At 45.4% G+C, this 12,145-nt stretch overlaps 1 protein-coding gene across 3 annotated transcripts in view; it reads right to left on the bottom strand.

Annotated features, from left to right (window-relative positions):
• The window catches only part of Kremen1 (kringle containing transmembrane protein 1), a 70,645-nt gene that overhangs the window by 33,947 nt on the left and 24,553 nt on the right, over nt 1-12,145 (bottom strand). For 2 of the 3 annotated variants that reach the window (XM_031339873.1, XM_031339872.1), the window contains exon 3: nt 11,951-12,042. The exons of the other annotated variant lie outside the window; for it this stretch is intronic. In XM_031339873.1, the coding sequence (XP_031195733.1) occupies nt 11,951-12,042 (92 nt within the window). The remainder of the gene's footprint in view (nt 1-11,950; nt 12,043-12,145) is intronic. 3 annotated transcript variants of the gene reach the window in all.

Here is a 12,145-nt window from a genome sequence, read left to right as displayed (position 1 = left end):
GGTGCAAATGCCTGCTGACTGTCTTATATAAACGTGACAATTGCCATTATGGAAGAGAAATCGCTCACTTAAAAGTCAGTTTGGCCACAGTCGCTGTGATGGAGAAAGCAAGGCTTCATGGTTGTGCCACGCTAAGGCACTCAGTTTCCTGCATTCCCTTGTAGGCTGTAAAGTTCACCAGACTCACCCAAGACTAACCCCAGCACAGCTTCCTGGCTGCACAGGGTCTTGGGAGGTGCTGAAGAGGCGTGGAGGAGGAGGGCTGACTTAGGAGTAGGGAGATCCAGTGGTACAGCTGCTCTTGAGTAGCCTATGCTCCTGTGACTAACTTCAATCACCCCAATGCATTAAAGGTTCAATCTGTTGGTATCTTCAATGCAATGAAAAGATGTTTGTTCACATTGCCTAGACAAAGTCATTCAACACTACCGACAGATTCGGGCAGCTCCGCCCCATCACAGGAGACAACTGGCAGTTAACACTATGTCCCTCGGCCCAAGATGGAATTCTACCTTTTTTCTTTTCTTGTTTGACAAAGCCTTGCTATAAATATATAGCCCAGGCTAGTCTCTAACTCTTACTCCTCCTGCATCAGTTTCTTTCTTCCTTCCTGCCTTCTTTTCTTCTTTCCTTCCTTTCTTCCTTTCTTTCTTTCTTTTTTTGTTTTTTTGAGATAGGGTTTCTCTGTGTAGCCCTGGCTGTCCTGGAACTCACTCTGTAGACCAGGCTGGCCTCGAACTCAAATCCGCCTGCCTCTGCCTCTCAAGTGCTGCGATTAAAGGTGTGCACCACCACTGCCCGGCTCCTTAGTTTCTTAACATAATAATTACCCCTTCTAAGACTGAATAGTTAAAGACATAGGTGCCTCAGGTCCGTGCGTCCACAGGAAAGCCTCTGGACTGTGTCAGCCTGTCGGGTGCTCTTTAACTGGAAAGTGTGGCTCTAGGTCTCCCCAGAGAAGACACGTCATACAGAATTTCCAGGCTGTGTCCCACCCTTAGGTCTTCCCAGAAGCAGAGAGGGCAAGTCCATTAAGAATGGACACTTGTCTTCAGGTTCTTTTACTTTCAGGGCCACTTGCAAGTCCTGCGGCTTCATCATACATTTTTCCTCTTACGAGGAGGCTTCATCACTTAGAAAAACAGTAACACACAAATGGAACCCTTGTTTATCACAGTCAAGGCTTCGAAACTCATGGCAATCACAGTGTTCTCCTCCCTTATCTGTAAGGGATACATTCCAAAGTCCTCCAGCGGATGCCAGACTCCACAAACAGTACCCAGCCATGCAGAAGCTGAGTTCCCTTCCTATAGGAGCACACACACTCTGCCTTCTCCATCCAGACTGAGCCCTTGTTACACACCATGGCTCCAACTTGTGCAGTCTGAGGTGTGGCCACAAAACTGGCACTGCCTCCTCTTCCTCACAGATAGAAGATTCATCCTCACCACAGACGTTAGGAACCCCAGCACACATTTCCCCATCTTTATTAAGCTGAAGATTTGTGAACTCAAGTTCCAAGATAAGAGCCAAGCTGGAGGCCCTGCAAGGCTGATTGATTGAGTAGAACTTTGTGACTGTGGGGAGATGGAATGTGGCAGATCAGGAGTCAGGTTATCTTGGAATACCTTCAGCTCCCTTAATGCCCTCATAGTCCACCTTTGTGTCTCATCTAGCATTCTTGTGACTATCACAAGAAACCTTTTGGGATGCATTGACTTAACAGATCTTCCATGAACCCAAAGGCTAAGAATATTATTAGATGAAACCTACGGGGCAGATTTCCCTGCTTGGCTATGACCCACCTCCCTAATATCTCTACCAATACACTCGAAACCTGCCCTGGTGATGACTTTACATGTCCTGTCACCATGAAAACTTCATGAAAGCCTGGTGTTTGCGGCACACTCAGTCTGTGTTCCCAGGCTAACATCACTCAAACTTGGACTTGCCATCTCTCATTCCCTGTTCGGTGAGAGCTGTGTTTTATAGAGAGTCAGATAAGCTCCTAGGAGATACTTTTGCTCAAAAGCATTGACTCTGCATTCATTTGTGCTGTTCATATTTTTCACTTTGGCTGAAGGCATGGAGATAGGTCATCTTCCTGAATCTGTGCATGGCTCCCAAGGTGGATAATCATCCATAGAGGGGTGAGTTGTAGGCGAATGCATCTTGGAGCAGAAGTGGTCATTACTTACAACCACTTTGTCCCCTCAAGAGACAGGGATTCTATGGACCACTTAGCAGAAGTGAGACTGTTTAGGCCTCAAGCTCATGTGATAGTGGCTAGGCCTTGGCATATTGAGGATAAGTGGCTAAGCCTAGCAGTTACAGACCAGGTTTCTGCCCTAAAGACTTTGATTAGGGATTGATTTTTGTCCTCTTATTTCATTAAAGAAAGCCCCTTAGGGCTTCTCCTTGGTATGAATAAATGAATGAATGAATGAATGAATGAATACAAAAAGTGCTTCTCTGTGGGGACTAATGGTGAGCACTAGACACCATCATTGTGGTGGTTTGAATAGGAATGGCCCCCATAGGCTCATGTCTTTGAACGCTGGGCCCATAGGGAGTGCCCTATTAGGAGGTGAGGCCTTGCTGGAGGAAGCAAGTCACTGTGGGGAGGGCCTCGAGGTCTCCTATGCTCAAGCTATGTACACTCAGTGAGGTACAAAGTCTCCATTTGCTGCCTGCTGATCCAGATGTATAACTCTCAGCTCCTTCTTCAGCACCAGATCTGCCTGCACACTGCCATGCTTCCCACCATGTTGATAATGGACTGAACCTCAGAACCTGTCAGCCAGCCCCAGTTATACATTTTCTTTTGTAAGAGTTGCCTTAGTCATGGTGTCTGTGGTGGTTTGTATATGCTCGGCCCAGGGCATGGCACTATTAGAAGGAGTGGCCCTGTTGGAGTGTGTGTGGCCCTGTGGGTGTGGGCTTTAAGACCCTCAGCTGCCTGGAGGCCAGTATTCTGCTAGCAGCCTTCAGATGAAGATGTAGAACTCTCAGCTCTTCCTGAACTATGCTCCTACCTTGACGATAATGGACTGAACCTCTGAACCTATAAGCCAGCCCCAATTAAATGTTGTCCTTATAGAAGTTGCCTTGGTCATGGTGTCTATCCACGGCAATAAAACCCTAAGACAATTCATGCTATTCAGAATTGTACACAATTTAAAAATTATGAATTGCTTATTTGTTTACTTATCTTGTGTATATGTGGAGGTACATGTGTGCTACAGTGTGTGTGTGTGTGTGTGTGTGTGTGTGTGTGTGTAGCTCAGAGGATGTGTGGGCTCTTTTCTTCCATTCTGTGTGCTCCCGAGGTTGCAGCCTGCCTTCGCCCGCTGAGCCATCGTGCCTGCCCCCATTTCCCCTTACATTGTTAGTACACTTTGCACGGTTGTGATTAGGACACCATCTGGGCCACTGAAGAAAATGTTCATTTGGTTCACAAAGCCTCCAGTTGTTTTTTTGTTTGTTTGTTTTTAACAATACTAGGAATATCAAACCTGGGGCCTCAGGAATTCTAGGTAAATACTATAGCATGCCACTGAACTACAGCTCCAGCCCTTAAAGTTGGCATTTTTTTCATGGTAAACTAAATAATGTAAGTTAAAAAAAATGAAACTTGAATCCACACCAGACCTGAGTCCATAAAACTGCACTATAAGAACAAACATGACAGTGGCACACACCTTTAATCCAAGTACACTGGAGGCAGAAGCAGGTGGATTCTATGAATTCGAGCCCAGCCTAATGAACAGAATGAGTTCTAGATAGACCAGCCAGGCTACAATGAGACTGTCTCAAAACAAGACAAAAACAAACACAAAAACCACCAGTGTGGCCCGTTTGTGACCCTTGAGTCCAGTACCACAGCTACTGAAGAGCCAGTGAGGCAAAGGCACCATGCCCACCCCACGTTTAGGTACATAATGGGTGGACAGAAACAAAAATAAACATATTGGAAATCACATGGCAGGAGAGTACCAGGGGAGTCCACTCCCTGGGGAAAACACATCCACACAATAGCTGGTGACATTTTCATGTCTACTATTAGCTAGATCCTAAACTTGAGGTTTGTGTGTTTTATTAATGTTTAAAAATAGCCTGAGAAGGCACCGAAGAGCAGAGAAAGCCCAGAGAAGAGCTACCCTCCCTAAAGCCACTGAAGGAATGATGCTGTGTGCCTCAGCTATGATGCTGAGCCCAAATGCTTCCCATTACTCATTTGTCACACAGGAAGAGGCGTCACCACACTGGATGGAGGACGGTGTATGAAGTACCTTTCCTAGCCTCCTGGGCTGGGGGGAGCCTTGAAGCACTCTGTTCTCCTCTCACTTCCACCAGTACCCTCCCACAGATGCACACAGATGCTGAGGGAGGATGAGCCCCATGCGAGCACAGCATCCTGTGCAGTCCTGGAGACCCTGCTCTACATTAGGCTTTCCATCACTTAGGAATTTCAGAGCAGTCCCAGCCCCTGTCATCCAATAGCTTCATCTTCTTGACAAAACTTGCCACAGACAGCAAGAACAAATGACATTAAAACTGGATTCTGACAATGCTAACATGGGTAGTCTAACTGGTTACACATGAATAAAAATGCTATGCAGTCAAGATGGCAAGGCAGGGAGGTGCTGTAGACCTGTGGTACCCATGTGGCCTCCACCTCTGCTTGGGCTACTGAGGAAAGCAGGAAGTTTCTCTTAGGCTGTAATGAGGCAATGTGCTCTGTTTTTGAGATGAACTTCAGCACACAGCAGTGAAGCCTGAAGCTGGGAAAGACCCCAAGGCCTAGAAAAGTCTGGCAGAGTGTTCTGTGCAGAGGGTCCAGGCCAAGCCAGTTCCCAGATAATAACAGCTGGGCAGAGAACACCCACAGTGCCAGCCCAGCATCAGAGCAGCTGTGCTGCATAGCAAAGGTTTCCTGGGTATCATGGCAGGCTGCTCTGTTCCGGGTGCTTGGGATTTCCCAAACCCAGAGAAAAGAAAACAACTCAGAGCAGCAGCATGAGTTGTACCTGCTACCTGTCATCATTCAGGTGATCCCTTTAGTTCCATGATGTCAAAAAGGAATTTTATTACTTCTCTATACTATTACACATACTCTCTCTCTACTCTCTCTCCTCTCTCTCTCTCTCTCTTTCTCTCTCTCTCTCTCTCTCCCTCTCTCTCTCTCTACCTCAACAGTAGCTCAGATCCATCCTAGGGCACCAGTTCTCAAGAAAACAGGAAATAAGCTGCTTATAAGGATCAGAAGAAAAAGGGACTACTCTTGCCTTGGGGTCCTGCATCCAAACCCTATTTGACCCAGGATGTAGCACAACCAAGTAGTCTCGATTTTCTTACTGAACAATGGGGGAGGGAAGATCAGACACATCCGTAGCTACTGTCAAGTCTGTACGAGAACGTGGGTGTGTTACAAGTCGGGCATCCAGCGATAGCTGAACAATACAGAGACCAGTGCTGACATCAATGACAGACGTGCCAGCATTACACACATCCTACAGTGGGACCAGCAACAGACGTGCCAGCATCACAAGTCCTACAATGGGGCCAGCGACAGACATACCAGCATCACACGACCTACAGTGGAAAGTGCCCTTTGTGAAGCTTTGGAGATCACAATTGTATAAGAGCTCACAATTGAAAGCTTTTAAATTATTTTTAGGGCAAAACTGAACTAAAGCTAAGGGAGACGAGATTAAGCACAGTGCCACTTAGTTAAGAGGACTTGAGCAGGTGTGATGGCCAGTCTCTGCTGTCAGTGATGACATCTAGAATAAACTAAAATCCAAGCAGCTGGGCACACTTGTCAGGGGTTTTTCTTGATTGGATTATCTAAGGAGGGAGACCGCCAAAGGACATGGAAGAAGGGAGCTTTAACCTCTCACCTGCTTGCCCCAGCTCTCACTGGCAAGTTCCCCTGTTCTGTTCCTAAGAAACCCTTCACTGGTGTCAGAAGCTATATCTCTGCAATCCCAAAGTAGACTGAAACTGGCAGCTCTCTAGACTCCCTAAGACTCCAACCAGACTTTCAATGCTGAGACATCCAGTCTCAGACTGAACAACTTCCAGACCCGTAGTCTTTCTGTTGGGAGAAAGCCACTGTTGGACTGCTCAGCCTGTAAGCATCCCCCCTCCCCTTCCCCTTTTCTTCTCTTTCTGAGAAGATCTATGTAGCCACGGTTGACCTGGAACTAACTTGATATGTAGATCAGGCTAGCTCTGAACTCAGAGTTCCACCTGCCTCTGCCTCCCAAGAGCTGGGATTAATGGTGTGTGGCACCATCACATTTGTTCTTATAGTTTAGTGTTTTGGTTTCAGAACTGGTTTGTCACTCAGCTCCATTTTAATTAATTTATTTCATGTATATGGGTGTTTTGTCTGTATGATGTCTGTGCACCATGTGCATGGCTGGTCACCAGAAGAGAGTGGCACATCTATAGGGATTAGAGTTACAGATGGTTGTGAAACACTGAGGATTCTGGGAATCAAACATGGGTCCTTTGCAAGAGTAGCCAGTGTTCTTAACCGCTGGGCCATCTCTCAGCTCTAACATCTAGAGCAGTGGTTCTCACCCTTCCTAAGGTTGCGACCCTTTAATACACTTCTTCATTTATGGTGACCCCCAACCATAAAATTATTTTCACTGGTAATTCGCAAATGTAATTTTGCAGCTCTTATGGATTGCAATGTAAATATTTGTGTTTTCCGATTGTCTCAGGCGACCCCCCCCCCATGAAAGGGTTGTCCTAACCCTGAGGGGTCGAGACCCCCACATTGAGAACTTCTGAGAGTAGGCCAGTAAAAGCAGCCTAGCTACTCAGTCCAACTGTAAGCAGCCAGCCAACCTCCTCCCACACCTGGCAGATGCCCTCTCTCGTGTGTGACGTTTGTCACCCTCAGTTCTCCAGAGTATCATGCACATGCTCACCTGTTCATGTAGCAGTCTTCTCTCTTAAACTGCAGGCTTCCACCGACTACAGACTACACCTGGGTACAAGCTCATATATGTAGAAGAGCCTAAGAAATTGGGCTGTGAGTGAACTCAGTTGTAGTGCATGTGCCAAGGCCTAGGTTCTACCTCCAGCATCGCACAAACAGAAAGGGAAGAAAGAAATACCATTTGTCACAGCTAACAGCTCTTAAAGTTCTTATATCTCTATTACACTTAATTCTCTGAGTGTGCGTGCATGCACATGGGCCAGCAAGCCATAGCAAGCGTGGAGGCCAGAGGACAAGTGGTTTTGTCCTGAACTACGTGATGACTAAGGATCAAACTCAGGTTATCAGGCTTTGTTGCAAGCACCCTTATGCACTGAACCATCTTGCTGGCTCCTAAAGTTCTTATGATTTTAAACTTTAATAATTAATTTTAATAACTACTTCAATAATGAATAGTTTTCATAACTATAAGTAATAATTAAGAGTCATAATAAACTTAATTAAAGCCTTAATGACAAACTTGAACAACAAATTCAGGCACTGACAAGCTAATGGAAAGTTCTCCAGGAGTCACAGACGCTGCTTGGTTGACATGGGAGAGAGGCCCAGAGCTGATCTCAAGCTAAATATTTCAACCCAGATATTTTGAATGGTATACATATTTTAAACATTTAAGATCTTACAAGTTATGAAACTTTACTTAAAAAAATAATGTAGCTAGCCGGGCAGTGGTGGTACACGCCTTTAATCCCAGCACTTGGGAGGCAGAGGCAGGCAGATTTCTGAGTTTGAGGCCAGCCTGGTCTACAGAGTGAGTTCCAGGACAGCCAGAGCTATACAGAGAAACCCTGTCTCGAAAAACAAACAAACAAACAAACAAACAAAAATGTAGCTGGAGTTTGCTCCCTGGAACCCATCATGTGGTATAAAGAGGAAAATGACTCCCGCCATCCTCGGCTTAGCAGCCCCATCTACTCAGGAGGCTGACACGGATAACTCAGTCCTAGGGATAGAGACCAGCCTGGAACACATAACCACCGCCCCACGATTTTGGTTACTAAAGTTAATAGAAATTTATTAACATCACCAGATTCAACCTTTAAATTTTCTCTTAAGTCAAAGATTTGTAGGTGAACATTTTTTGGTAGAAAAAAAAAAAACAAACAAAAAACAAAAACCAAAAACAAACATTTTCAGATACAAGAAGGTAAATTTTTTATGCCTGGGGTCTTAGACCCAAATGAGCAGAAAACTTTATTTAACTTTTTTTTTTTTTTTTTAAATTTAAGGGCTGGAGAGATGGCCTAGTGGTTAAGAGCACATGCTGAGCTTCCAGAGGCCCTGAGTTCAGTCCTTGGATGCACATCTGGGGGCTCACAACCTCTTACAACTCTGGCACAGAGGGATCTGGTACCTCTCGTCTTCATGGGTACCTGCACGCGTGTGCACATGCTCTCACACAGATAATTAAAATAAAACCTTTGAACATTTATTTTAGTGAGATTTTATGCATTTCTGGAGGATGAGCGATCAGCATGTGGAGTCAGCTCTCTCTTCAGGTCCCGAGGCTCCTAAGGCTCAAACTCAACTCACCAGTGCACAGATGCCTTTACCTGCTGAGCATCTCTGCTTGCTTTATTTGCCTTTAGATGTCATTTTCAGACCATTTCCCCACTCAAAAATTACATTATTTACTTTCAAAATCTTAAGTTTGAAGTGTTGCATATGCCTGTAATCCCAAAATCCAGAAGGCTGAGCATGAGGGTTTTGAATTCTAGTCCAGCTTGGTTACATACTGAGACTCTATTTCAAAAAAAAGTAAAATTCCACAGGTAAAATAGAGTTTATTAAAAGCTGTGTTAGAGACTATACAGCTTGTCCATCAAAAGAAATGGAACAGAAAGATGATTATTTAACATAAGGTAAAGATGCAAAGGTTGGTCAAGAGTTCCCCTCAGGGATCTGACAGCCTTGGAATCTGCTTGTAACATCTTGTTTCTCTTGGCAGCTCTAAGAACCAGGGGTTCTGAGAAACACGCTGGCAGACACAGTAAGTGGAGGTGAGGTGGGGCAAATCCAGGGACTCCTGAGGACCTGTCCTTTAATATTCTGACCCAAGCTCTAATCGCTGGGAGCAGTCTGACTTCTCTTCTGAATCCTACCCCATCTCCGTCTCCTGCTCCTAACACACCAGAGGCAGAGGTTGAGGTGTGCACACAATGGCTCACTATTCAACCAATTCTGCTCTGTCCCCAAACATTCATTCCCCTGCCTCCGTGAGGCCTATTATAGTCAGATGTGAACTTTCCAGGAACTTGATCATGTTACAGGTCTTTTCCTGAATGACAAGCCCAGTGCTAGTCATGAATAAGTGAGTGTTATAGAGGCTGGGGCTGGTATTATTCATAAAAAATAGTGACCGCACATCCAGAAATAGGCCAAATTTAGCCTTAGAGGCAAGCTGCACCTCTGTTAAACCCACAGGCTGTCCCTTGGGCCTCCTGCTACAGCACAGAGCTTTTCCTCAGCCATGTTAGTCAAGCATGGTAGAGACCTGAAGTCAGGGCTCTGGCTTGACAAGGAGGTTTCATACAACAGAGTGAACTGGAGGGTTTTCCTCCGTCCACCCACCTCAGGACCACTCTTCCTTTCATGATTTGCAAGCATCCTTACCCGACCACTTGAGAAGGCAATCAAAAGGCCAGAAGGATGGGAATAGTGTTTACTTCTTCGTTTTTTTTCCAACTGTGGGGACATTAGAGGTATACTAGTAGGTATATTATTTTGCCATAATTTTCTCGTCTCGAATCTAGATTCAATGAGTACATGAATTGGCTCCTACTGACCTGAATTATGCTTTACAAATGTGAGCTGAACATTATCCTTGCAAATGAAAGTGCCCAGACTGAAACACCCTGTTGTCCTTCCTGAGAATAGCGTAGACGGAGAGGAAAAGGCCATCTTTGTATAGAACAAATGAACCGAAGGAAATCCGTTTTCCTCTCTGCCCTTCTTTACACAGCCACCGCCAAATGACATATTTTTTATCATTTTAAAAATCTGGCTAAGTAGACTGAGCAAAGAGCCCATTCTTCTGGTCTTTACAGTTTTCTCAATTGAAGACCTGCACTAAAGAACACTCAGGTTGGCAGGATGGTGACAGTAAGAGAACAGTGGGCCTACAGGTCTGGCCCTGCCTCTCACCTGGAGCTGTCAGATGGCTCTAGGCAAGTGGGAGAAGGATCCCAGGTCTCAGAAGGACCTGCACAAACAAGCTTCCTGAACTGAGGACAAGGAAGGCAAGGAGCAGGCTTATAATGAGGGAGAAAAATCAGCTAGAGGCTGGGGAGAGGCATGGGCACAGAGGCAGAGAGGCAGAGGCAGGTGAATCTGTATAAGTTTAAGGCCAAGCTGTCTATATATAAAGAGTTCCAGGATAGCCAGAACTACACAGAGAGACCCTGTTTCAACAAAAACAAAGCAAAGCAAAACAGAAAACAAAACAAAACAAAACAGAAAAACAACTCCCACCAAAGGCTTACTTTATTTTTACGTTCTGTGTGTGTGCCTTTGGGTGTGTGCACTTTTTTGTAGGTCAGGGGCTTAGGAGTGGGCTTTAAGACAGGGTTACTCTGTGTAGCCCTGGTTGGCTTGGAACTCACTCTATAGACCAGGCTGGCCTGGAACTCAGAGATCCTCCTGCCTCTGCCTCCGTGGTACTGGAATTAAAGGTGTGCATCACCACTGCCTGGCAAAGGTTTGTGCACTTCTCTGTGCAAGTGCCCACGAAGTCCAGAAGAGCTCTGGGTCCCCTGAAGCTGGAACTACTACTGGCAGTTGTGAGCCACCTGGTGGGGTGCTGGGCACAGAACTCATATCCTTTCTAGGAGCAGCAAGTGCTCTCCAATTACTATTTCATGTTTTTATTTTGAGACAAGATTTTACCATTATAAACTGGGCTGGAATTCAACCTCTTCCTGCCTCAGGGTTCCAGCCTGTGCTACCATGCGGGCTTACAGGAAAACAGACAAACAAAATAACAACAAAGCCCCAAATATCTCAGGAGAAGGCTCACTCAACATGGCAGCCAGCCCTCCCTAAGAATCTGGGTGTCCTTCTGCCATTATATTGGTTATATAACAAATCAGTAGGAGAAAGAATGAAACAGCAAAGAAACAGGCCTTTACCAAAAGGCTAAAGGGCCCAGGAGTTGCCTTAGTGGGTAAAAGGCTTGCTATACACCCCAAGGACCAGTGCTTGGTCTCCAGCACCCATGTAAAAAGCCAGGCATTGTGATATAAGCTTATGATCCCAGTGCTAGGAATAGGGAGTGGAGACAGGAGGTTCTCTAGGGCTGTGCCCAGACAGCTTTGCCTAACCCATCAGTCTCAGGTTCCAGTTAGAGACCCAGTCTCAGAAAATGATGGATGGCTCCTGAGGAACAACACCAAGGTTGTCCTCTGGCTTCCAATCACACAAGCATGTATATACACATACATATACACATACCCTCATACATATGAATACACACATATATAAACAAAAAGGCTAAAGAGACTGAGTCATGAATCATCATTAAAAACACAATAGATATTGTGAATTATAGCACTGTGAATTAAAGAGCTGTGGGTGGCATTTAACCAGTTACTTACTATTATTTTCCAGAGACATTGAGGCCAAACAATAACAAATATGAGAATTTTTCTTTTGTTTTTTTGTTTTGTTTTGTTTTTTTGAGACAGCATTTCTCTGTGTATCTTGGCTGTCCTGGAACTCACTCTGTAGACCAGGCTGGCCTTGAACTCAGAAATCTGCCTGTCTCTGCCTCCTGAGTGCTGGGATTGAAGGCATGTATTACCACCTCCTGGTTAAATATGGTGCCATGGAACTGGGTGTTTCTAGTTCTTAAGAACCTCAATAAAAAAGTGGAAGCCTCCAGCCCAGGAGCTCGGTACTCAGGCCCCAAACGGTCAGAGGGTGGGTCAGCCTTACTCTGGCAGGCAGGGATTTCACAGTACTTCCAGTAGACACCGTCCTCGTGCTCAGCCACGTAGCACCAAGGGCTCACGTCTCCATCTGGATTTCTGTTGGGAATAAGGACACATTGATGACACTGCTTGTGTTTCTAGTCACCTAGTCCATTCAGTTTGGTTTTGTTTTTTGGTTTTTTTTTTTTTTTTTTTTTTT

This window comes from Mastomys coucha, unplaced genomic scaffold, assembly GCF_008632895.1.
Source record: "Mastomys coucha isolate ucsf_1 unplaced genomic scaffold, UCSF_Mcou_1 pScaffold22, whole genome shotgun sequence".
Lineage (NCBI taxonomy): Eukaryota > Metazoa > Chordata > Mammalia > Rodentia > Muridae > Mastomys > Mastomys coucha.
Note: the sequence above shows the minus strand (reverse complement) of the source record. Positions and strands in the feature narration are given on the sequence as shown.